The 27,435-nt window shown below is 42.4% G+C and overlaps 1 protein-coding gene across 6 annotated transcripts in view; it reads left to right on the forward strand.

The window, feature by feature from the left end:
- The window catches only part of mbtd1 (mbt domain containing 1), a 125,304-nt gene that overhangs the window by 19,236 nt on the left and 78,633 nt on the right, over positions 1 to 27,435 (forward strand). For 5 of the 6 annotated variants that reach the window (XM_061809913.1, XM_061809912.1, XM_061809915.1 and 2 more), the window contains 6 exons: positions 2,281 to 2,414; positions 2,503 to 2,617; positions 2,971 to 3,053; positions 3,125 to 3,242; positions 12,241 to 12,375; positions 12,508 to 12,596. In XM_061809913.1, coding sequence (XP_061665897.1) covers positions 2,281 to 2,414; positions 2,503 to 2,617; positions 2,971 to 3,053; positions 3,125 to 3,242; positions 12,241 to 12,375; positions 12,508 to 12,596 — 674 coding nt within the window. Of the gene's footprint in view, positions 1 to 151; positions 251 to 2,280; positions 2,415 to 2,502; positions 2,618 to 2,970; positions 3,054 to 3,124; positions 3,243 to 12,240; positions 12,376 to 12,507; positions 12,597 to 27,435 lie in introns of all 6 variants that reach the window. The other variant, XM_061809914.1, reaches the window with a different exon arrangement.

Genomic DNA, 27,435 nt, shown 5'->3' on the forward strand with positions numbered 1-27,435 from the left:
GTGCGGCTGTAAACAGGAGTGGGGAACCTCTCTCAGACGCTTGAAGTGTGCTCTCAATATGGTTAAATTGGGTACGTTAATCATACCTGCAGTTGTCTCGATTTCTCGGGGTTCAATACTAGTGCATGATCTAGATGCTGCTTGTCTCCAGTCTCCCATGCAGAGTGTATACCCCTGTAAAGTTTCCACAAAACGAGACACCCATGCATTACCAGGAGAAGAGAGATGAGGCAAGCATTTCATACACGAGGTAACTACATGATTAAAGGCATTTGAAAATAAAGAGATAAAATATTTAAGACGGGATAAAAACAAAAATAAACAATATTTTAAAAAAGCAATTAAAACTGCACACAGAGCAAGTAATATGAAAAAAGTCGATATATTCTAAAAAGCCTGAGAAAAAAAAAGTTTCCAACCTTGTAGTGTTTTGTGTGCTTGTTAAATAATATAATAATATAATATCCATCCATTTTCTTTACCGGTTATCCTAATGAGAGCCGCGGGGAGTGCTGGACCCAATCCCAGCTGTCAATGGGCAGGACCTGAACTGGTTGCCAGCCAATTGCAGGGCACATAGAGACAGACAACAATCACACTCACAATCACACCGAGGGTCAACCTTGAGTGTCCAACTCATGTTGCGTGTTTTTGGTATGTGGGAGGAAACGGCACGGGGAGAACATGCAAACTCCACACAGGCAGTTCTGGGATTGAACCCGGGACCTCAGAATTGTGAGGCCAAAGATTTAACCAGCTCCCTCACCGTGTTGCCATCATATAATATAATAATAATAATCATAGAATAGTCATCTTGTTATTTCAAATGCGAGAGGACACTTCACACCAAATCAACAAGACCGTTTTCACCAACCCCACTTCAGCGCCTCTTGCTTCCCTTGTGTGTGTGTGTGTGTGTGTGTGTGTGTGTGTTTGTGTGTGTGTGTGTGTGTGCGTGCACGTGTGTGTGTGTCTGGTGTATTTACGTGTGATACAGGGCGCATGCGTGTGTGCGTATTCGACGTGCTTCCTTTCTCATTTTTGCGATCCTTCACTCGCGTCCACATATCAAATACAACTTTTCTCAGCTCCATCTTCTTTTCCTCATGGGCTCTTTGATGCCCTCTACGTCACATGCCACCTTACCAGCACCGGGTAGTTTCCTGGTCCCGTTCCCACATCCGTCACCATCACCATCATTAAATGCGCAGTGCGCCTTTCTCTGTTCACCTCTTTAAAGGCTCCGTCACACCATGACGTTCTGGTCAACGTCCTCTGAACGTTTCAATCGTTCTATTTTTCAGCGTTCTCAAACGTGGATGACACATGTGGCGTCTGATTAATGTATGTCTAACCTGAAGAAATAACACAAAATATGTACTTCAAATGCTATTTACATCCTCCCAGGACTTCCTTAGTGTCACACAGGATGTTGGTAGCGCCACAAAACATGCTGAGAGCCTGCTTCAGCGTGGTGTCCAACCGACTGCCTCACGGAAATTTGCAGCACTTACTTCATCTTTCCAATACCCCAACCTGCCTGGACCTTTTTCCATTTTACTGCGGTTCTTTATTTGATTTGACAAAAAAGTTTAAACTCAGTTTGTTTTGGATTCATGGAAGCAGTCATGGTTTATCGTATTCTATAATTCAAAGTAAATTTTATTTCCATTCATACTTGTTTCAAATGAATGACATTTTGTTCTGAATATTAATGTATTATTGCATGTGGCCTGACGGATCTCAATCAATGGATCTTTAACTCAATTTCTCCCCTTGTGGATCTGTATTTGGAATATATATATATATATATATATATATATATATATAAAATATACCCTGAAATATCAAAAGGCTAATCTGATTTTAAATGAACATCGAGATATTAAAGGATTAAAAATAATAGTTATATAAAAGTGCCAAAGCCGAAAAAAACACTGAAATTAATCATTAGAATTTAAATATTCATCTTTGTATTGTTATGGATGAAATTAACTTTTGAAAATCATCTTTTTCAATGATTAAATGTAGTGGTTCACATCATCTAGAAGAAAAATGTTGGAAGGAATAAGCAAACAGGAGGCTTACGGTAGAAAATACAACAGAAAAGGTTGATTCAACAAATGAAAACCTCAGGTTGAAGAAGACATTTGCATGTTGGATATATTTTCTGTACTCTTCTGTAATTTTGTTATTGTTTAGAGGAATCCATTTTCTGTTAAAAATAGCACTTGACTTGACTACCCATTGTACTCCACTTTTTTTTCTTTTGTGTCACAGCCACTTGTGAGATGTGTGGAATGATAGGAGTCCGAGATGCCTTTTATTCCAAAACAAAGCGTTTCTGCAGTGTTTCTTGTTCCAGGAGCTATTCTTCCAATTCCAAAAAAGCAAGCATATTAGCGAGACTACAGGTAGGTGTTTGCTATTTCCTAAAATTGTATCTACAATATCTCCAACAGTAACCCAATCACATCCTCTGTTCTGTTTGAATTTTACTAGGGCAAGCCTCCAACAAAAAAAGCGAAAGTATTACAGAAGCAACCTCTTGTGGCAAAATTAGCAGCTTATGCTCAGTACCAAGCAAGTCAACAGAACCAGGCCAAATCAAAAGCTGGTATGTATGATCGCCAGGGCTGTTAAAATTTAACTCATGATTAATCACAAAATACATCATAAATCATGAATTCGCTCAGATTAATCACAATTTATCTTGAACACATGTTGCTTTACCTTACCTGCAGATAGATGACTGAAATGTGCATTTTGCAATATGGTCAGGGATATGGTCAGCGCTTCGGCCTGTGCAAAATTAAGAGAGGGGTGTGACTGGTGTCGTTGTTGGTAAATTTTGCTTTAGAAATCAGAGCAATGGTACTTTGGGTTAGTCATAATGATATGAAGATTACAAGTATCACAGTGTTGTCGTTGAATCGTCATCTTTGCAACAAACATTTGTGTCTCTAACAGTGGTTCCAACGGAAAGTTTTGACTGGGGTCAGTACATCTGTGTCAATAACACATCTGGAGCTCCAGTCAGCTGTTTCAAGCATGTAAGTATGAAAATGAATCACGGCACAGGTTAAAGATGTAGTAATATTTCTCAAGTCATATTTTTTTTCAGGCTCCTATGGGGACATGCTGGGGAGGTATTGAAGAAGGGGTGAGAATTGAAGTGCTCAACTCTGACACCAACCACTTGACTAAGGTGTACTGGATAGCAGAAATTGTTAAGCTAGCAGGTAAGACAATTACTGAATGCATTCATGTTGGGAGTGTGTTTGTCGGAAAACAATTTTTCTCACCAAAAATATTAACGGGGAGGAGAAAGTAAATGCTTTGTAATTTCAGAAGTGTCTGTATAAATTGTTCAACAAATACAGACTGATCTTCTGGAATGGTGGACAGCAGGTTAGCACATCTGTCTTACAGTTCTGAGGTGCTATGTTCAGGAAGAATTTTGGACCATTCCCCTTTACAAAATCGTGGCTGTTCCGCAAAAAATCATAGGATGTCTGCTGTAAATAGCTGCTGTGGTCTGTATCTCAATTGAGTTGAGGTCAGGACTTTGAGTGGGACACACCTAGGGGTGGGCAATTTTTCAAAATCAAACATAAGATTGTGAACTTTACACAGAAATGCAATCTTACATTTAGTATTCATATTGTCTCAGAAAGAAAACAACCAAATGGGTGCAAGGATGGTAAACAAGTAGCGAGAGGAAGAGGAGCTTGAAAGTCCTTATTCACTGAATCAACAGATTGCTTGACGTGACATAGTGGTAAGCAAAACGCTGCATGATTTCACATCAAAGAAATATGCAGGAGTCTTGCGTCTTAGCGGATGAAACGAGGGTCTACGTCCTGAAAGTGGCAATGAGACAGAATGAGTCAGAATCTAAGATGCACTGAAATTCAGTCGCTGTCAAGAACATCTTCATAACTAATTGGTGGCATCATTTGGGAATGAACCATCAGGAGTATGTGAAAAACTTAAAACTTAAAACTGGGCCACGCCACAGGTTGGACTATGAGAAAACATGGAACAGTGATGAAACTCACCATTAGTGGCCGGCCAACAAAGATTACACCATAAGAACAACAATGATACAACCAGGAAGCCACAAAGGAACTCAGGACAAAAATACAAAAGAACTGCAGGCCTCTTTTACCTCAATTAAGCCTCATCACACAACTATATGGAAGAGACTAAGGGAAAAAATGGCATCCTTGGCAGAGTTCCAAAATAAAACCACTGTTGACAAAAAAGAACAAAGGCTCGTCATTTTTGGGGTGGGGAAAAAAAAATCAGAATTTGATTCCCAAAAGTTTGGGGAGAATATTATGTGCTGATGAGATGAAAGTTGAATTTTTTGAAAGAAGTGTGATATATATATATATATATATATATATATATCTATATATATATATATATATAAAATCTGATCTGAACTAATATTTAACATCAAATGTTAGTACTTACAAACCGGCAAAACCTACGTTTCATTTACAACGAGGCGTGTGAGTACTTAGTAGGAAGTTGGGCAAGTAGAAATGTCAACTTAAACTTGCTTATAGGCCCAGACCACCTGAGCTTAGGTGGCTAACAACGAGACGCGTTTGTGATCAAAGCGTGCTGTTGAAGAAACATCAACTGTGAGTAACTTCATAACTTCTAGGATGAGGGCCATGAGGACCTATAGGAAATTTAACAAGTCCTATCTCAGTACATCTTAGGACCCAAATTGGTGCCGTATCGTTCGTGTTGAAGCTGCTCGGCCCAAGTTAGCCTAGCGTGGTAACATTACCTACGTAGAGTATACAACGAGGACCAAACATCGAACATGGACTCAACGTTCAACTACTAGAGTGAGGACCATTGTGGTTTGAATCCCTTCCATCCACATATACTTTAAATCGCCACACAGGTAGTATTTGATTTGTGAAAAATTATGTGCTGTGTTTATTTGATTGCTTTTATCTAACTTTTACATAAATTAGGTAGTACGTGAATTGTGTATCTTGTGCTGGCTTTATTTGCTTGTTTTGACTATCTGCAGCCCGAAGAGGGGCACAATTCCTGTGCCTCCTGTAGACCGTCCCAAGTCCGGATAAATGCAGAACATTGCGCCAACAAGGGCAGCCGGCGTAAAACTGTGCCAAACATAAATAAGCGTTCGTCAAACGAATTCCATAACGGATAGGTGGTGGCCCGGGCTAGCTATGTTTACTTTGTTTGAGACGTAGGGCAAAGGTAGAGGTGGCGAAGGCTAAACAAGAAGCATATGACGACATGTACACCAGGTTGGATATGTAAGGAGTAATGGATCTCTACAGGTTGGCCAGACAGAGGGATGGAGATGGGAAGGATGTGCAGCAAGTAAAGGCGATTAAGAATAGCGATGGAAATATGTTGACTGATGCCAGTAGTGTACTAAGTAGATGGAAAGAGTAGTTCGAGAAGTTAATGAATGAAGAAAATGGGAGAGAATCTAGAGCAGAAGAGGCAAGCGTGAATGACCAGGAAGTGGCAATGATTAGCAAGGGGGAAGTTAGAAAGGCACTGTACAGAATGGAAAATGGAAAGGCAGTTGGTCCTGATGATATACCAGTAGAGGTATGGAAGCAATTTGGAGAGGTGGCTGTACAGTTTTGACCATCTTATTCAATATAATACTAGCGGGAGAGAAGATGCCAGAAGAATGGAGGAAAAGTGTGCTAGTCCCCATTTTTAAGAACAAAGGTGATTTTCAGAGCTGTGTTAACTATAGAAGAATAAAGATGATGAGCCACACAATTAAGTCATGGGAAAGAGTAGTGGAGGCTAGACTCAGGACAGAAGTATCTGCAAGCAACAATATGGTTTCATGCTTAGAAAGAGTAGCACAGGTGCATTATTTGCCTTGAGGATGCTCGTGGAAAAGTACAGAGAAGGTCAGAAGGAGCTACATTGTGTCTTTGCAGACCTAGAGAAAGCTTATGACAGAGAGCCAAGAGAGGAAATGTGGTACTGCATGTGCAAGTCTGGTGTGGTGGAGAAATATGTTCGAATAGTATAGGACATGTATGAGAGCAGCAAAACAGTGGTGAGATGTGCTGTGTGTCAGAAGAATTTAAGGTGGGGGTGGGGACTGCATGAGGGATCCGCACTGAGCCCCCTTTTTTGCGGTAGTAATGAATAGGCTGGCAGATGTGGTTAGACTGGAATCCCCTTGGACTATGATGTTGGCAGATATTGTGATCTGCAGTGAAAGCAGGGAGCAGGTGGAGGAACAATTAAAAGATGGAGGCAAACACTGTAAAGGAGAGGAATGAAGATTAGCTAAAGTAAAACAGAATATATGTGCATGAATGTGAGGGGCGGAGGAGGAAGAGTGAAGCTTCATGGAGAAGAGATAGCGAGGGTGGGCGACTTCTAATACTTAAGGTCAACAATACAATACCGAGCAATGGAGAGTGTGGTAAGGAAGTGAAGAAACGTGTCCAAGCGGGGTGGAACAGTTGGCGGAAGTTGTCTGGTGTTATATTTATATGACAGAAGAGTCTTCAATAGGATGAAGGGCAAAGTTTATAAAATAGTGGTGAGGCTGGCCAGGATGTACGGATTACAGATTCGGGGCCACTGAAAAAACAACAAGAAGCAGAAGTAGAGGTAGCAGAAATTAAGATGCTGAGGTTCTCGTTAGGAATGAGGAGGTTGGATAGGATTTGAAATTATCTTGTTAGAGGGACACCCAAAGTTGGATGTTTTGGACACAAGTTTAGATGGATTGGACATGTCCAGAGAAAGAGTGAGTATATGGGTAAAAGGGTGCTGAGCATGGAGCTGCCAGGCAAAAGAGTGAGAGGAAGACCAAAGAGATGGTTGATGGATGTTTGTGAGGGAAGACACGAGGGCAGTTGGTGTTTGAGAGGAAGATGCAGGAGATCGGCTTGGATGGAAAAAGATGACACGATGTGGCCACTCCTATCGGGACAAGCCGTAAGGAAAAGATGATTCGCAAACAATTTGTTCAAAAGAACAAATCTTTTCAGCAAATAAATTGAAATGAAGTAGTTTATGATTTGTTCTTTGAGCTCTCCTCCCATTAGTCATCCCACTGGGAATGGAATCTGAAGCGTTCAAGTTGGCCATAATTAGTGGCGTTCTGACCTGTTAATTGCGACACATATCTGTTGCGGCGGAGAAGATCCAGTCAATTTTCAAAATAAAATAAAAGACATTGACATGCAAATTGCAATACAACACAAATGATATAAATTGGTCATTCTTTCTCTCTGGTCCTGTAACAAGTGCCCCACGGACCGGTGGTTGGGGAGCTCTGGTCCAAAGTGTTATTTTCCCCTGTCTGAAATTTTACATGCTGCTTATGTTTCGAGAGTTCATTGATAAGTTTAGCTGTGTTAAATGTCTGAGGATAATGAGGAGTGATTCTGCTCGGAGAGCGTTAGCAGTGCTGGATTCATGCTAGTTTGGGGTGGAATGTAAACACCTATGAGAATGAAAGACTTACTCACACGGTGAGTAAAATGGCTCAAATTTTAAGAGTGACTCCAAAAGCGGGCTGCAGTGTGTGCTGAGATGTGTAACGTTCATGCAACATTTCTCATTATCGTAACATATTCCACCGTCTTTCCATTTCTGTATAGCTCCACGGTGCCATTTTCCCGATCAATATGAAAAGCCTGGTAGCGTAACAGCTCCCTCGAGAATGCGTCCACAAAGCCAAGTCTTCGTAACGCACAGGGCAGCAGAATACCTAGTCTTTGCAGGTCTTTATCAGAAGATGAAATTCATCCATTTTGTTGGCGGGGAGTGTTGGTTCGCGGGATAAATTGATGGAAGCACCAGTCTATTTTCCCTTCTGCGAAGTTTAACTTGTTTCCCGGATCGCGTGCCTCTGCGGTGTCTTCACCGGAACACTCCGAAGAGTATACCGACGAGTAACTCCAGGAAAAGATTCAGCGAATTGGAGAGAGTTGTCAAAGTCTGGAGAAAATTCGCTGATGGTTAGCAAGTTATTTCTTGTGTACTTTGAGTCACGAGATTGCTGAAAAACACAACTGTAAACAAAACCAGGGAGCACGTACCGAAGGCATCCCATGCATACAACTGAACTACGCCCATAAGTTGTGTAGTTATCGAAAGTTTCTTTCAGCTTGTCCCTTTCGGGGTCGCCACAGCGTGTCATCTCAGATGAACGCACATATATGTTTGGCACAATTTTTACACCGGATGCCCTTCCTGACGCAACCCTTCTCAGGGAGTGGAGGCTCAAGTGGGATACGAACCCACAAACCCCTGGTTTACCAAACCAGTGCTCTAACCACTGAGCTACGGGGCCTTGTGTAGTTATCCAAAAATCTGCCATCGATGAGGATGATGGAAATTAAATGGCCCTGCCAATCACCTGACTTGAATCCAACTGAAAATGTATGGAAATAACTGAAACGCAAAGTCCATGAAAGAAGCCCACCGAACCTTCAAGATTTAAGCTTGTGTGAAGGAATGGGCCTGTTAAATTTCCCTTTCCCTAAGTTTCCCTTTGTTTGACATTCTTTTGTATGTGATTTCTGAGTTGATTTGTTCTCCTTTCTTTATCTATGGATTACTTGAGTTGTTTCTAACATTTGGTAAAATTTTTACGTCAAGTGCACCTTTGGAAATATCTTTGTGATAAATTTTGATGTTAAATGGTGATTTCAGCTGCTAAACAGCTGGAGGTGTTAACTCAGGTTAGAGCGTCTTTTTTATGAAGCCACTCACTTTTCAAGTCAGCAAAAGCATCGGAACAGATAAATTACAGTGTAATGTTTCATTATTCAACCCGCTTATCCTCACGAGCGTTGCGGGAAAGCTGGAGCCAATGCCAGCTGGGTTTGTGCGAAAGGCAGACTACACCCTGAACTAGTCGCCAGTCAATCGCATGGCAGATATCGACAACATCACTGAGCAGGAATCGATCCCACTCTGCCCGCACCAGAGGCGGGCGCGTTTACCACTACACCATCAGTAACTTCAAGGAACATTTAATATGTGGTGGTATAACCCTTGCAATAACTAACTTATACTTACTTACTTATACTTACTTACAAACTTATAACCCATTCCATTGACTTTATCAGACTGCATTCATCAATTGAAATGGAGATAAAGTTTTACTGTTACCTCTTTCAGTTCTTGTTTCTGGGGGTTTCTCCCTTCATTCTCCTCTTCAGGAGGTAAAATTCATTCTTGATTGGGTGAAGATCTGGTGATTGATTTGGCCTGTCTCTGACCTGACACTTTTCCCCCCCGATGAAGTCTTTTGCTGTGTTGGCAGTGTGTTTTGGGTCATTCTTGTTGAATGATGAAGCTTCTCCTGGTTAGTTTGGATGCATTGTCTGTAAATTCCCAGATAAAATTTTGGGTTTTTTTGCTACAGTTATGAGTTAGATTTTCAATAAAGACTAGTGAGCCCATTCCAGAAGCAGCCATGTGAGCTCTGAGCCGTTACATTACCGGCACCACGCTTCATTGATAAACTTGTGTATTTAGGATAATAAGCAGATACTTTCTTTCTCCTTAATTTGGCCTTTCTATCACTTTGGTAGACAACCTTAGTCTCATCAGTCCATAAATTGCTCAGTCCACCAGTATTTGATTATTTTTTTTTTTTTTTTTTTTTCTTCCCCGGAACATTCTGAATTGTTCTATTGTCTGTGACCAGTGTTTGCGAAATACCTCTGATTTTCCCTCTTCTCAGATTCAGAACGGTTTACTTTTCTCCCATAGACAGCTCCCCGGTCTTTGTCTGACAGAAAATCAATTTATTTTAAACAAAAACCAAAAGCAAGCACTATCTAATGTTCCAGCAATCAAGACAACAGCCAACAGCTGAACTTCCGTTGGGTAGGCGTGATCAATTAGTGCAAATCAAAACTAGCAGATATTCAGTTTTTTTCTCTCTTGCAATTAAGTCATTAAACTCTTGATCAGTGAACTTACTATTTTCTGCCTTGCACTGTTGTTAGGACAGAACCTCACAACCTGGTGGTCCAATCACTATTCGTCACATGATTTGTCAGCGAGTGTAACAGCGAGTCGATGCTCTGTGCTATTACTACTCCCGCCATTGAGCAAGAAAAACAAAAATAGCAATGTACAATGTTCAAGGTTTGAGCCAGAATGCACACAGGCGGAAGTCAATGTGTCGGGAGGAGCATGGTGTTGATGACAATAACAGTCCCATTATAGGGAGATTTGATGCTTTTGTGACTTGTTTCAATATCGACATTATACAAGCAGGGGTGGCCAGACTCTTTTTTTTTTTTTTTTTTTTTCTTCTTCTTCTCTCTTCCTTTCCCAAATTGTACTTTTCAAGCACTCAGTTTCTTGCTTTTGACCAGCGGCGGGGATGGTAGGGCAAGGTTTGCATGCGCGCATCACCGTAAAGTGTTGTGCTTACACGTATATATCCATTCATCCATCCATTTTCTTAGCCGGACGATAGTCGCAGGAATGCTGGAGCCTATCCCAGCTGTCAACGGGCAGGAGGCAAGTTTACACACACGCAGACATGGGGAGAAAATGGAATCTACACACGGAAGTCTGGGATTGAACAGCTGCGCCACTGTGCCGCCTCATAAAATATGTTGTTGCTTATGCAGTATTAGCATGAGAGGCTATAACTAAGCAGCTAATAACCAGTAATGATTAAATGCGTGCAAATTTCCCCGCTGATTAATGAGCCTCTACTGTGACAGCCACAGCTTTATCCTGTCAGGTTGACCCCACGGGAGGTTAAAGAAGGACTAATTTGGGTGTGTTTTCTCAGTTTTGGTGCAGCACAAGTCGTTATCTTGGCTTAGCTAGAAGGATAATGGTCTGTGATGCTAAGCACTGGAGACATCAGGGGCGGAGTCAAGGATGTTTCTTCCGCGTTTGGCTCTGAAAGCTGGCACATATCCAGATTTTGCTTGGATATCAAATGTTCTTTATTTTACATTTTTATTTTCAATTCATGTCCAAGATATATGTAATAAAATATTACTTCACATTGGAGGGTTTATTGTTCATGTGAATTTTGGGGAGAGTCTTCCTTTAAAGATGATTCAGATTCTGAGCAACAATCAGTCAAGTTACTTTTCCTCACTTGAAAAGTGCGTGGGTTCAAACACAAGGTGTTCTGTCTTGACTTGTTTAACATATAAATACCATGAAATAAATGATGGAAATCTGATTTTGTCTCATTCATTTAATCTGAAATCCAAAAGTCTATAGTATAAAACAAAAAGGAATTGACCTTAAAGTTCCAATACTTTTGGAGGGCACAGAGTGTGTGCAACTGTTGTCACAGGAGCATTAAGCTGCTTGGAGGGTTAGGCTTTATATTAAGCCTTTGCAGCCTCAGAATCATGTTTAGTGTGCTCCACACAATGTGACCAAATAGGACAATAACTTTTCCATGAGTTTTTTGTTGTTGTTGTTGAAGTTTTATTGTACCACAATTCAAGAGCAATGTCAGGTTTGAATTGGTTAATTTCCATCATATTTTAATTATTTACTTTTTTCAGATTGAGGTTATTTCCAGTACCACTGTTGGTTTGATGAATAGTGTGAAACCAACAATTTTGTGGGTGTACCATTGCACTCCACCTGAAGCACCCCAAAATGGTTAAATCACTCATTTGATGTTCAGAAAAATTGCACATTTGTGTGGTCATGATTAAAATGGTACGAAAAAGATTGGTCTCAGTGACCGTGCAGATCAAAGTCTAGTATTGCAGTTCAAGTTCAAGTCCTCCTCCTGTCATACAAAGTAAAGCAAATTTGTACAGCGCATTTCATCATCAAGTTAATTCAATGTGCTTTACGCGATTAAAAGAATTCAAATACATCATACATTGAAAATTACAAAACGGCTTTTTATGCAAGAAATCACTGAAAAGTGGAAATACTCTAAAACTCATGAGAAAAGTTTTTAACCTGGATTTGAAAACACTCCCGAAGCCACTGGTCACACAATGCCAACAAGCATCTTGCAAAAATGACTGTGGCATCCATAGTAACTCTCTTAAAAAAATTACGATTTACTGACCTGAGACAGCAGTGGTTTAGCAGATTTGACTTCACACAGTGAGACAATTTTTTTTTTTTTTTTTTTTTTCTTCCTCAGTGGAAATAACCTGGCTTCAAGTCCATATGCTATAATAAGACCACTAAATCGGTTGGGTACTAATACCTGTTTTTTTTTCATAGGGTTCAAGGCTCTCCTCCGTTATGAAGGTTTTGATATTGACAGCAGTAAGGACTTCTGGTGTAATCTCTGTATCCCAGAGGTTCATCCTGTGGGCTGGTGTGCCTCTAGTGGAAAACCGCTTGTACCTCCAAAAAGTGAGCCAGAGCCCATCAAGTTATGTGATTTTTTTTTTTTTTTTTTTTTTTTTTTTTTTAAATTTTATTTTATTTATTTATTTTTTTGCTGGTAGTTGTATATTATGAGTTTTTATTCCATATATTTTGCAGGCATACAACATAAGCATTCTAACTGGAAGGCATTTCTTGTCAAGCGTCTCACTGGAGCTAAAACACTGCCACCCGACTTTAATACCAAGGTGAGATCAAAACATTAACTTAACCACCACCACCTGCATACAGTGAAGAAAATAAGTATTTGAACACCCTGCTACATTACAAGTTCTCCCACTTGGAAATCATGGAGGGGTCTGAAAATTTCATCGTAGCTGCATGTCCACTGTGAGAGAGATAATCTAAAAAGAATCCCGAAATCACAATGTATCATTTTTTTTTTACGATTTATTTGTGTGATAATTTGAACACCTGTCTAATCAGCTACAATTCTGACCCTCAAAGGCCTGTAAGCCTTTAAAAGTCCACCTCCACTCCATGTATTATCTTGAAACAGATGCACCTGTGTGAGGTCGTTAGCTGCATAAAGACACTTGTCCAGCTCATACAATCAGTAAGACTCAAACTTGTAACAAGGCCAAGACCAAAGAGCTGTCCAAAGACACCAGAGACAAAATTGTACAACTCCACACGGCTGGAAAGGGCTACGGAGAAATTACCAAGCAGCTTGGTGGGGAAAAAAAGGTCCACTGTTGGAGCAATCATTAGAAAATGGAAGAAGCTAAACATGACGGTCAATCTCAATCGGAGTAGAGCACAAGATATATGATAAGATATATATGTGCAAGATATCACCTCGTGGGGTCTCAATGATCCTGAGAAAGGTGAGGAGTCAGCCCAGGAATAAACGACAGGACTTGGTCAATGACCTGAAAAGAGCTGGGTCCACCGTTTCCAAGGTTATTGTTACACTAAACACTACATTATACACTAAAACGTCATTGTTTGAAATCATGCATGGCACGAAAGGTTCCCCTGCTTAAACCAGCACGTCATGGCCCGTCTTAACTTTGCCAATGACCATTTGGATGATACAGAGGAGTCATGGGAAAACGTTTTTTGGTCAGATGAGACCAAAATTGATATTTTTGGTCATAACTCCACGATCCGTGTTTGGAGGAAGAGGAATGATTTACCCTAAGAACACCACCCTACTGTGATGCATGAGGATGGTAGCATCATGCTTTGGGAGTCTTTTTCTGCACATGGGACAGGTCTGCACTGTATTAATGAGAGGATGACTGCGGCCATGTATTGTAAGATTTTGGGGAACAATCTCTTTCCCTCAGTCAGAGCATTGAAGATTGATCGTGGCTGGGTCTTTCAACATGACAATGACCCGAAGCAGACAGGCAGGAAAACCAAGGAGTGGCTGTGTAATAAGCATATCAAGGTTCTGGCGTTGCCTGGCCTGTTTCCAGACCGAATCCCAATAGAAAATCTTTTGAAGGAGCTGAAACTCCGTGTTTCTCAGCAACAGGCCAGAAACCTGTCTGATCTAGAGAAGATCTGTTTGGAGGAGTGGGCCAAAATCCCTCCTGCAATGTGTGCAAACCTGTGAACAACGACAGGAAAACATTTCACCTCTGTAATTGCAAACAATGGCTACAATACCAAATGTTAACATTGGTTTTCTCAGGTGTTCAAATATTTATTTGCAGCTATATCAGACAAATAAATTAAAAAAATCATTGCGATTTCTGGATTTTTCTTTTTAGATTATCTCTCACAGGGGACATGCACCGACGATGAAAATGTCAGACTCCTCCATGATTTCTAAGTGGGAGAACTTGTAATATAGCAGGGTGTTCGAATACTTATTTTCTTCACTGTGTTTAATTATGTCCATCCAATCCCAATTTAAAACTCAAGGTGCGAGCAGCTTCAGGTTCTTTGAATCCCTGGTCTTATTGGGGTACTGGCACAGTTGGGGGACTGACCCTTAGTGGATCAAATAAATAAAGATGCACACCACACTTTTTCAACATTCATAGTCGTGTAAAATGGTGTTAATGGGAAATACTTTTCGTTTAACTCCATTAATATGTAGTGCTTTTGTATTTGTGTACTACACAAAATGTCAACAATATACTTCTTATCCTTGCGGCTTGTCCCATTAGGGGTCGCCACATTGTCATCAAGCCTATCTCCTGCATCTTCCTCTCTAAACCCCACTGCCCTCATGTCTTCTGTCACAACATATATCACATCACATATACCTTCTCTTTGGTCTTCCTCTAGCTCTTTTGCCTGGCAGCTCCATCCTCACCACCCTTTTACCAATATACTGACTCTCTCGCCTCTGGACATGTCCAAACCATCAAAGTCTGCGCTCTTCAACCTTGTCTCCAAAAGATCCAACTTTGGCTGTCCCTCTAATGAGCTCATTTCTAATCCTATCCAACCTGCTCACTCCGAGATAGCTCCTCAACATCTTCATATCTGCCACCTCCAGCTCTGCTTCCTGTTGTCTCTTCAGTGCCACCATCTCGAATCCGTACATCATGGCTGGCATCATCACTGTTTTGTCAACTTTATCACATCACACACCAGACACCTTCGCCAGCTGTTCCAACCTGCTTGGACCCATTTCTTCACTTCCTTACCAGATTCGCCATTGCTTTAGATTGTTGACCCAAAGTATTTGAAGTCGTCCACCCTCGCTGTCTCTTTTCCATGGAGCCTCACTCTTCCCCCGCCACCCACCTCATTCATGCACATATATTCTCATTTACTTTAGCTAATCTTCATTCCACTCCTTTCCAGTGCATGTCTCCATCTTTCTAATTGTTCCTCCACCTGCTCCCTGCTTTCACTGGACATCATAATATCTGCAAACATCATGGTCCAAGGGGATTCCAGTAGAACCTCATTTGTCAGCCTATCCATTACCACATCAAACAGGAAGGGGCCCAGAGCTTATCCCTGATGCAGTCCCACCTCCACCTGTCACACCTACAGCACACCTCACCACTGTTCTGCTGCCCTTATATATCTCCTGTACTATTCTAACATATTTCTCCGCCACACCAGACTTATGCATTCAGTTTCACAGTTCCTCTCTTGGTACTCTGTCATGGGCTTTCTCTAGATCCACAAAGATGCAATGTAGATCCTTCTGACCTTCTCTGCACTTTTCCACCAGCATCCCCAAGACAAATAATGCATCTGTGGTGCTCTTTCTTGGCACGAAACCATACTGTTGCTTGCAGATACTTCTGTCCAGGGTCTAGCCTCACCTACTCTTTCTCATAGCATTGTGTGGCTCATCAACATTGCTCCTCGATAGTTCCCACAGCTCTGCAAATCGCCTTTGTTTTTAAAAATGGGAACTAGCACACTTTTCTTCCATTCTTCAGTCATCTTCTCGCCCGTTAGGGATTTGTTGATTGAGTTGGTCAACTACACAGCCTCCTCTCCAAATTGTTTCCATACCTCCACAGGTATGTAATCACGACCAACTGCCTATTTTTCATCCTCTTAAGTAGCTTTATAACTTCACCCTTACTAATCATTGACACTTCCTAGTCCTTCACACTTGCCTCTTCTACTTTTCTTTATCTCCAACTGTGCTCAAAAACCGACCACGCTGACAAAGGAAAATCTGTGGAGCGCCCCAGGCGATGTGGCTCACTTTGTGGACCTTGATACGGAATAATGCCAGTCATACTTGGCTTCAACAACAACTCTTCTCATTTTCTTCATTAATCAACTTCTCAATGTATTCTTTCAATCTATTTAGCACACTACTGGCAACAGTCAACACATTTCCATTTCTATCCTGAATCACCCTTACCTGCTGCACATCCTTCCCATCTCTATCCCTGTCTGGCCACCCAATAGAGATCCTTTTCTCCTTATTCCGTGTCCAACCTGGTGTACATGTCATGTGCCTCTTTTTTAATCTTCGCCACCTCTACCTTTGCCCATCTCAATGTATTTCTTTCGCCTCTCCTCAGTCCGCTGTGTCCCTCTTTGGTAACCCTTTTCCTTGTATGGGGATTGATGTAGAAATACAGAGCATGTCAGAAGGAGCTACATTTGTGTCTTTGTAGATCTTGAGAAGCCCAAAATAGAGTACCCACAGAGAAACAGTGGCCCAGCATGTGGAAGTCTGGAGTAGCAGAGAATTGATTGAATCGTACCGGACATGTATGAGGGCATCAGAACAGCCGTGAGGGATGCTGTGACAGAGGAATTTATGGTTGAGGTGGGACTGCATGCACATGACAGGAAAGAAAATTAGAATATTTGTGCATTATTTAGAGGTGTGTAAGGAATGCAGCCCTATGGGGGCACAAACCAGTGCAATCTGTAGGCCGGTCCCAAGCCCGGATAAATGCAGAGGGTTGCGTCAGGAAGGGCATCCGGCGTAAAAACTGTGCCAAACAAATATGAGCGTTCATCTAAAGAATCCCATAGCGGATCGGTCGTGGCCCGGGTTAACAACGCCCGCCCCCGGCACTGCTAACCTGCAGGGCGTTGGTGGAAATTCAGCTACTGTGGGTCGAAGACAAAGAAGAGGAGGAAACCGGATCCAGCGTCAGAAGAAAAAGAGGAATGCACAGAGCCTACAACTGAGTGTAGGGACTTTGAATGTTGGGACTATGACAGGAAAAGCTCAGGAGTTGGTTGACATGATCATTAGGAGAAAGGTTGATATTCTGTGCATCCAAGAGAGCAGGTGGAAAGGTAGTAAGGCTAGAAGTTTGGGAGCAGGGTTTAAATTATTCTACCACGGAGTAGATGGGAAGAGAAATGGAGTAGGGGTTATTTTAAAGGAAGAGCTGGCTAAGAATGTCTTGGAGGTGAAAAGAGTATCAGATCGAGTGATGAGACTAAAATTTGAAATTGAGGGTGTTATGTATAATGTGGTTAGCGGCTCTGCACCACAGGTAGGATGTGACCTAGAGTTGAAAGAGAAATTCTGGAAAGAACTAGATGAAGTGGTTCTCATCATCCCAGACTGAGAGAGTTGTGATTTGTGCAGATTGGAATGGAAATGTTGGCTAAGGAAACAGGGGCGATGAAGAAGTGATGGGTAAGTACGGCATCCAGGAAAGGAACTTTGAAGGGCAGATGGTGGTGGACTTTGCAAAAAGGATGGAGATGGCTGTAGTGAACACTTATTTCCAAAAGAGGGAGGAACATATAGTGACCTACAAGAGCGGCGGTAGAACCACGCAGGTAGATTATATTTTGTGGAGACGATGTAATCTGAAGGAGGTTACTGACTGTAAAGTAGTGGTAGGGGAGAGTGTAGCTCGACAGCATAGGATGGTAGTATGTAGGATGATTCTGGTGGTGGGTAGGAAGATTAAGAAGACAAAGGTAGAGCAGAGAACCATGTGGTGGACGCTGAGAAAGGAAGAATGTTGTGCGGCCTTCCGGAAAGAGGTGAGACAGGCTCTCGATGGACAACCGAAGCTCCCGGAAGACTGGACGACGACAGCCAAGGTGATCAGAGAGACAGGCAGGAGAGTACTTGGTGTGTCATCTGGTAGGAAAGGGGAGAAGGAGACTTGGTGGTGGAACCCCATAATACAGGGAGTCATACAAGGAAAGAGATAAGCGAAGAAGAAGTGGGATACTGAGAGGACTGAGGAGAGGCGAAAGGAGTACATCGAGATGCGACGTAGGGCAAAGGTAGAGGTGGCAAAGGCTAAACAAGAGGCATATGAAGACATGTACACCAGGTTGGACACGAAAGAAGGAGAAAAGGATCTCTACAGGTTGGCCAGACAGAGGGATAGAGATGGGAAGGATGTGCAGAATGTTAGGGTGATTAAGGATAGAGATGGAAATGTGTTGACTGGTGCCGGTAGTGTGCTAAATAGATGGAAAGAATACTTTGAGAAGTTGATGAATGAAGAAAATGAGAGAGAAGGAAGAGTTGAAGAGGCAAGAGTGAAGGACCAGGAAGTGGAAATGATTACTAAGGGGGAAGTCAGAAAGGCATTACAAAGGATGAAAAATGGGAAGGCAGTTGGTCCTGATGACATACCGGTAGAGGTATGGAAGCAATTTGGAGACATGGCTCTGGAGTTTTTGACCAACTTATTCAACAGAATACTAGCGGGCGAAAAGATGCCTGAAGAATGGAGGAAAAGTGTTCTAGTTCCCATTTTTAAGAACAAAGGGGATGTTCAGAGCTGTGGAAACTATAGAGGAATAAAGTTGATGAGCCACACAATGAAGTTATGGGAAAGAGTAGTGGAGGCTAGACTCAGGACAGAAGTAAGTATCTGCGAGCAACAGTATGGTTTCATGCCTAGAAAGAGTACCACAGATGCATTATTTGCCTTGAGGATGCTCGTGGAAAAGTACAGAGAAGGTCAGAAGGAGCTACATTGCGTCTTTGTGGATCTAGAGAAAGCCTATGACAGAGTACCAAGAGAGGAACTGTGGTACTGCATGCGTAAGTCTGGTGTGGCAGAGAAGTATGTTAAAATAGTACAGGACATGTATGATGGCAGCAGAACAATGGTGAGGTGTGCCTTAGGTGTGACAGAGGAATTTAGGGTGGAGGTGGGACTGCATCAGGGATCAGCTCTGAGCCCCTTCCTGTTTGCAGTGGTAATGGATAGGCTGACAGATGAGGTTAGACTGGAATCCCCTTGGACCATGATGTTCGCAGATGATATTGTCATATGCAGTGAAAGCAGGGAGCATGCAGAGGAACAATTGGAAAGATGGAGACATGCACTGGAAAGGAGAGGAATGAAGATTAGCCGAAGTAAAACAGAATATATGTGCGTGAATGAGAAAAGTAGAGGGAAGAGTGAGGCTACAGGGAGAAGAGATAGCGAGGGTGGACGACTTCAAATACTTGGGGTCAACAATACAGAGCAATGGAGAGTGTGGTCAGGAAGTGAAGAAACGGGTCCAAGCAGGTTGGAACAGCTGCCGAAAGGTGTCTGGTGTGTTATGTGACAGAAGAGTGTCTGCTAGGATGAAGGGCAAAGTTTACAAAACAGTGGTGAGACCGGCCATGATGTACGGATTAGAGACAGTGGCACTGAAGAAACAACAGGAATCTGAACTGGAGGTGGCAGAAATGAAGATGTTGAGGTTCTCGCTCGGAGTGACCAGGTTGGATAGGATTAGAAATGAGCTCATTAGAGGGACAGCCAAAGCTGGATGTTTTGGAGACAAGATTCGAGAGAGCAGACTTCGATGGTTTGGACATGTTCAGAGGCGAGAGAGTGAGTATATTGGTAGAAGGATGCTGAGGATGGAGCTCCCAGGCAAAAGAGCGAGGGGAAGACCAAAGAGAAGGTTTATGGATGTGGTGAGGGAAGACATGAGGGCAGTTGGGGTTAGAGAGGAAGATGCAGGAGATAGGCTAAGATGGCAAAAGATGACACGCTGTGGCGACCCCTAACGGGACAAGCCGAAAGGAAAAGAAGAAAGAAGAAGATTTAGAGGTGTGTAAGGAGAAGAGTGAGTGTAAATGGAGAATAGACAGCAAAGGTGAAGGATTTTGAGCTCTTGGGGTCAGCAGTCCAGAGCAAGGGTGAGTGTGGTCAGGAAGTGAAGAAACAGATCCAAACTGGTTTCAATGGGTGGAGGAAAGTTTCACGTGTTATGTTATAGAGGAATCGCTGCCAGGATCAAAGTCATAGTTTATAAAACAGAGGTCAGGCCAGACATGATATATGGGTTAGCGACACTGGCACTGAGAAGACCACACGAAACAGAGCTGGAGGTGACAAAAATGAAGATGTTGTTTTCTCAGGTTGAATAGTTTTTTTAAATGAGCTCATCTGAGGGATGGCCAAAGTTAGATGATTTTGAGACAAAGTTAGAGCAGACTTCGATGGTTTAGACACATCAAGATGAGAAAGAGTTTAGTATTTTGGTCGAAAGATTGGTGAGAATGGAGCTGGCAGGCAAGAGAGAAGATTGATAGTTAGGGAAAACATGAGCGTACTTGGCATCAGAGAGGAGGATGCGGGAGATCGACCTGCATGGAAAAGGATGACACGCTGCGACAACCCCCAACAGGACAAGCCCAACTTCCGCAACAACGCCAACTGCCCTCATGCCTTCCCTCACAACATCCATTAACCTTCTGAGGTATTCCTCTCGCTCTTTTCCTGGCAGCGCAATCCTCAGCACTGTTCTACCATTATACTTACTCTCTCGCCTCTGAACATGTCCAAACCAGCGAAGTCTGCTCTCTCGAACCTTGTCTCTAAAACATCCAACTTTGGCTGTCCATCTAATGAGCTCATTTCTAATCTTATCCAATCTGCTCACTACTAGCGAGAACCTCAACATCTTCATTTCCGCCACCTCCAGTTCTGCTTCCTGTTGTCTCTTCAGTCCCACTGTCTCTAATCCATACACTCTGGCTGGCCTCACCTGTGTTTTATAAACATTGCCTTTCATCCTAGCAGAGACTCTTCTGTCACATAACATACCAGACACCTTGCGGCAGCTATTACCACACACCATTGCTCTGGATTTTTAACACCAAGTATTTGAAGTTGTCCACCCTCGCTAACTCTTCTCCATGGAGCCTCACTCTTCTTCCTCCACCCCTCTAATTCATGCACATACATTCAGTTTTACTTCGGCTAATCTTTCTAATTGTTCCTCCACCTGATCCCTGCTTTCACTGCAGATCACAATGTCATTTGTGAATATAATGGTCCAAGGGGGTTCCAGTCTAACCTCATCTGTTATTCTATCCATTACCACAGGAAGGAGCACAGAGCTGATCCTTGATGCAATCCTACCTCCACATAAAATTCTCCTGTCACACCAATGCCACACCTCAGCCACTGTTCTGCTGCCCTTATACATGTCCTGTACTGTTCTAAACTATTTTCCGCAAGACCAGACTTACGCATGCAGTACCACAGTTCCTCTCTTGGTACTCTGTCATCGGCTTTCCCTTGATCCACAAAGACACAATGTAGCCCCTTCTGACCTTTTCTTTACTTTTCCACTAGCATCCTCAAGGCAAGAAATGCCTCTCTGATACTCTTTCTACGCATGAAACCATACTGTTGCTCGCAGATAATTACTTCTGTCCTGAGTCTAGCCTCCTCTACTCTTTCCCATAACTTCATTGTGTGGATCATTAACTTTATTCCACTATAGTTCGCACAGATCTGCAAATCGCCATTGTTCCTAAAAAAGTGAACTTGCACACTTTAACTCCATTCTTCAGGCATCTTCTCACCCACTCGTATTCTGTTGATTAAGTCGGTCAAAAACTCCACAGCCACCTCTCCAAATTGCTTCCATACCTCCACAGGTATGTCATCAGGACCAACTGCCATTCTATTTTTCATCCCCTTTTCTGCCTTTCTAACTTCCCCTCTATTAATCATTACCATTTCCTGGTCCTACACACTTGCCTTTTCTACTCTTCCTTCTCTCATTTTCTTCATTCAACAGAACCTGTCTCACCTCTTTCTGAAAGGCCGCACAACATTCTTCCTTTCTCAGCTTCCACCACACGGTTATCTGCTCAACCTTTGTCTTCTTAGTTTTCCTACCCATGACCAGAGTCATCCTACACACCACCATCCAGTGCTGTCGAGCTACATTCTCCCCTACCACTACCTCACAGTCATATCATCCCTTAGATTACATCGCTTGTAGTTGGTTCGCTGATCAAGAATTTGACTAAATTGCCAGAGGGAAAAACTGTTCAAATGCCTGCTAGTTTTTACTTGCATTGATCTGTAGCACTTTACCGACAGAAGGATCTGGAAGAGCTGGTTGCCAGGATGTGGAGGATCTGAAAGGATCCTGCCTGCTCTGGATCTAGTTTGCATTGCATGCAAGTCCTCAATAGTGGGTAGCGTGGTGCCGACAATCCGTTCAGCGGTTTTGATTGTCCGTTGCAATTGGTATTTGTCCTTTTTTTGTAGAAGCCCCAAACCGGACTGTGATGGAGGTACACAGTACTGATTGAATGACCGCTGTGTAGAACTGTCAACAGGTCTTGTGACAGGCCGTGCTGTGTTTTTTTTTTTTTTTTTTGCTGGGGTTTTTTGAGGATGGAGTTGATGTTCGTCTCCCACTTCAGGTCCTCTGAGACTGTAATTCCCAAGAACTTAAAGGTCTCGACGGTTGACAAAAGGCAGTTGGACAGTGTCCGGGGCATCTGCGGTGAAGGATGCATCATGAAGTCCACAATCATCTCTACAGACTTTAGTGTTAAACAGCAGGTTGTGTTGACCACACCAAAGTTCCTGTCTCGCCACTTCCTGTCAATACGCAGACTCGTCCCCGTCTTTGATAAGGTCGATGACCGTGGTGTCATCTGAGAACTTCCGGAGTTTGACAGTCGGCTGCCACGAGGTGCAATCGTTCGTGTAGACCGAGAAGAGCAGAGGGGAGAGGACACAACTTTTGGGTGCCCCGGTGGTGATAGTGCGTGTGGATGAGATGGTGTCCCCCAACCTCATTGGCTCTGTCCTGCCCGTCAGGAAGTTGTAGCTCCACCGGGAAATGGCAGACGAGATGCTGAGCTGGAGAATTTTGTGGGACAGGGGTTCAGGGATGATGGTGTTAAAGGCAGAACTGAAGTCCACGAACAGGATACTGACATAGCAGTAAAGATGTTCAAGGATGAAGTGCAGACACATGTTGACTGCATCATCTGCAGACCTGTTAGCTCGATAGACAACATATAAGCACTCTTGATGAAACAGAAATGAACAACATAAGCAATGAACAAAGTGTGTATATGTATATCTGTCTGTACATCTACAGAGCACATGAGTAACACTGTGCTTTGTGGAAATGTACACATTTTGCACAGGTCGGGCTTGTTTTAATATAATTTCTGCTGCAGACCTCCTACCTTTTTCTCCCAGCAGCAACTTAAAAATAAGATGATCATGATTACTTCATTATGGTGTCTTTTTGCTCATCCCAAGACTCACACAACTCACTCATACATGTCAGATTCCGCTTATCCGCAGGACTAATCGGGAGAAATGTCCTGATAGACTCTGCAGTTAAAGGGTTAAGCTACCCATTTACTTGAGCCGACTCTAAGGCCGTGCGTGCAGGAGGACGGGAGCTTCTTAAGTCGGTGTCGAGATGAATTCGCCTAGGTGTACTAACTGCCTTTAGTTTTGCAGAGCCAATCGAGTCTGCCTCCACTCGTCCGGCTTGTCGAGTAACCTTTCCGAGTAACAAGGTGACAAAGTGCTCGCTCTGCTTTTACAGCAGCTCCATCTCTTATGAATCGATTGCACTTGTCATTGACCTAGTAAATTTAACAATCTTTATAAGGATCATACGGATTTGTTCTATCTTAAACCGGAGATTATCAATGAGTGACTGATTAAAATGGAATTTTTACGACTAAATGATATCGATGACGTTCGATCTTTAATGAGGTAGAATGGTAATAATGAGAATTCAATATAAGAATGACAAAGATAGATGAAGATGGAAATTTTAAGAATTTAATAGTGATAAAAATTGTTCAGATAACATTCATCCTACAGTTATCCCCGCCAGACGCGAGGTAAGGTTGCGATGTTAAGGCAAAATTCAATGTTAATAGAACATAAATCAATGAAAGTAAAAAGTTAAAATGATAAAAATTGATGGTAAGAAGGATAAGATAAATGATAAAAATAGCAAAAAGCAATATAAGTGAGATTCAAAGCGTCTAAAAGCATCAGAAATTAGGGGATAATAGACATTTGTGAGCGAGCCTGTTAGGGTTGATCAAGTCCTATTAAGCTCGAAGCCTAATTTAATAATAAGCGTTTTCGGGATTACGGATAAATTGTCAAGCCAACTTGCCCTTCATAGGTAACCACGTAATATCGCTGGTATTATCCTGCCATTACCTTATTATCGTAGTTTTACTTGCGCCCAATCTCAAAAAGAGTTGTCAATTTAGGCACTCCAGGTTGCCAATTCCTTCTCCCCGCCAGCTCTCCACACGACAATTACACCTATAGAAAGACCTTATCTCTTTGTCAGCGAAAACTGAACAAAAAGCCCCGAACTTCCGTATCCAAGGTTTTTATAGCTTTTTGGTGGAACATTCTGGAAAATGTTGGCTGAATCTACGCCTAGTGGGAAGGGCCTCCCTTGGTTCATCCTATCAGGCCCCATTTGCCATTCCTGGCTTGACTTGTCACGCCCTTCTTTAGCTTCACTCAATTTTGTCATTCTCCCTTTAATTAATGAATGCATCTTTTAAAAATATAACCACAATTCGCGTTCGGTTCTCCCTAGTTTTGAACAATCGCATAAATGTATCAACATTCTTGTGAATACAATTCTCTCATGCATTCTCAGGCTTGTTTTAGTTGGTTGCTCATCATGTGTTGCCTTGTCTGAGAGAGACAGCCATACACAGGTTATATTCTTTTCACAAAGCTGTTTCAAAGCATCTTACTTTTTGCTAAAAGTCCAGTGGAAAAATAGTTGAAATCTATTTCTGCTTGCCGACTTCCCGCGTGGTCATTCGAGTGTGACGGGCTTCCTGTTCAGTAACTTGATGCTGCAACCATCTTGAAAAATGTTAGGTGTGGCTTGACAGCTGCATCCTGTCACTGTCTTTATATCAGAAATAAGATGTGAATACAAAAGTATAACAATAATTGGGTTCTTAAGGTTGCTAACCCCGATATATGTATGTAATACAAAGATATGAAAAATAATCAGGTTTATATAAGGTTACTGACTTTGGTATACGTATGCAATGCAATGAGAAGCTAAGCGGGTAGGCTACATTTGTTACAGATCTTTGCCGTGCTAGTGACCTAATCGAGTGTAAATTTGTTTGGGGACATCTGGTGTCCAATTTGAGAGTTGGTGGCTCAGCTCAAAACATGAACCTTAAGTCATACACCCCAATTGTTATCATTTCGCTCCATTGCTATTTGTGGTATGGCAACCTATCTGACAATGTATACACACACACACACCCTTATTTACTGACCGAGGTGCAATCCTCTCCTGGGCCCCGGTGGCTACAGTGGCTGTGGTCCTTCACAGGTGCTGCCAACATTGGATGTACTATGAATAACAAATGATAAAGCTATACCTCTTGTACAGCTTTGACACATTTCAAACTGGAACAATCTCAGTCCAGATGACACGCATTATATGCCGACACATTCATCAAGTTGTATAAGATGGCCAGGGCGCAGTCATTCGCTTGGTGCTGTAGGACCCTTGTTACATTGTGCAAGTTGTCTAACAACCCCCGCTCCCCAGGTGGCATTGTATTCCGCTGGATTGTATGTATGTATGTATGTATGTATGTATGTATGTATGTAGGCATGTACGTACGTGTGTGTGTGTGTGTGTGTGTGTGTGTGGTGTGTGTGTGTGTGTGTGTGTGTGTGTGTGAGAGAGAAAGTGAGAGAGAAGAGAGAGAAATTTATTGGCTAGTTTTTACTGTTTTAACAAATAAAAACCTGAAAAGTGGGGCGTGCAATATTATTTAGCCCCCTTGCATTCAGACTTTATAGTCTCACCTTTTGCTGCAATTAGTTGCAAGTCACTTGAGTTATGTCTCTATCAGTTTTGCACATCGAGAGACTGAAATTCTTTCCCTTTATTCCTTGCAAAGCAGCAAGAGCTCAGTGAGGTTTGATGGAGAGCGTTTGTTAACAGCAGTCTTCAGCTCTGCCCACAGATTCACGATTGGATTCAGGTCTAGACTTTGTCTTGGCCATTCTAACACCTGGATAGGTTTATTTGTGAAGCATTCCATTGTAGATTTCGCTTTATATTTTGAATTGTCCTGTTGCAAGATAAATCTCAGTCTCAGGTATGTTGCAGACTCCAACAGGTTTTCTTCCAGAATGGTCCTGTATTTGGCTCCATTCATCTTCCCATCAATTTTAACCATCATTTCTATCCCTGCTTAAGAAAAGCAGGCCCAAACCACCATGTTTGACAGTGGGAATGGTGTGTTCAGGGTGATGAGCTGTGTTGCTTTTATGCCAAACATATTATGCATTGTTGCCAAAATGTTCGATTTTGGTTTCATCTGACCAGAGCACCTTCTTCCACATGTTTGGTGTGCCTCCCAGGTGTCTTGTGGCAAACTTGAAACGAGACTTTTTATGGATATCTTTGAGAAATGGCTTTCTTCCTGCCACTCTTCCATAAAGGTCAGATTTGTGCAGCGTACGACTGATTGTTGTACCCATGGACAGACTCTCCCAGCTCAGCTGTAGATCTCTGCAGTTCATCCAGATTGATCATGGGCCTCTTGGCTGCATCTCTGATCATCTTGTCCTTGTTCGAGGTGAAAGTTTGGTGGGACATCTGGGTCTTGTTAGATTTGCAGTGGTCTGAAACTCCTTCCATTTCAATGTGATTGCTTGCACAGTGCTCCTTGAAATGTTTAACGCTTGGGAAATCTTTTTGTATCCAAATCTGGCTTTAAACTTCTCCACAACAGTATCTCGGACCTGCCTGGTGTGTTCCACGGTCCTCATGATGCTCTCTGCACTTTAAACAGAACCCTGAGACTATCACGGAGCAGGTGCAATTTTACAGAGGCTTGATTACACAGGTATTCTATTTATCATCATCAGTCAACATTGGATTATTCAGAGATCCTCATTAAACCTCTGGATTGAGTTTTCTGCACTGAAAGTAAAGGGGCCAAATAATATTGCACGCCCCACTTTTCAGGTTTTTATTTGTTTGTCAGCTGAGATGAGCTTTTTACAGTGTGTAAGGTGTATCCAAGTGTTTGTTTCTGCTATTTTGTCCATGTTATTCAGCTCCTCCTCAGTCTATGCCAGTGTTTGAGTAACACTGCGTGTACAGCGGATGTTAATTTATAATGACAATAATAAAGTTTTTAAAGCACAGTAACTTGATCCATTTTTTTTAATCCGAGGGTGTAGTGATACACACGTGCAAGCGTGGGATCGATTCCAGCTCAGCGATGTTGTCAATATCTGCCCTATGACTGGCTGGCGACCAGTTCAGGGTGTAGTCTGCCTTTGCCCAAAGTTAGCTTGGATAGGCTCCAGCTCGCTCTCCGAATAAATGCAGAGGGGT

The sequence above is a fragment of the Syngnathoides biaculeatus genome, chromosome 22, assembly GCF_019802595.1.
Source record: "Syngnathoides biaculeatus isolate LvHL_M chromosome 22, ASM1980259v1, whole genome shotgun sequence".
In the NCBI taxonomy this organism is placed as follows: domain Eukaryota; kingdom Metazoa; phylum Chordata; class Actinopteri; order Syngnathiformes; family Syngnathidae; genus Syngnathoides; species Syngnathoides biaculeatus.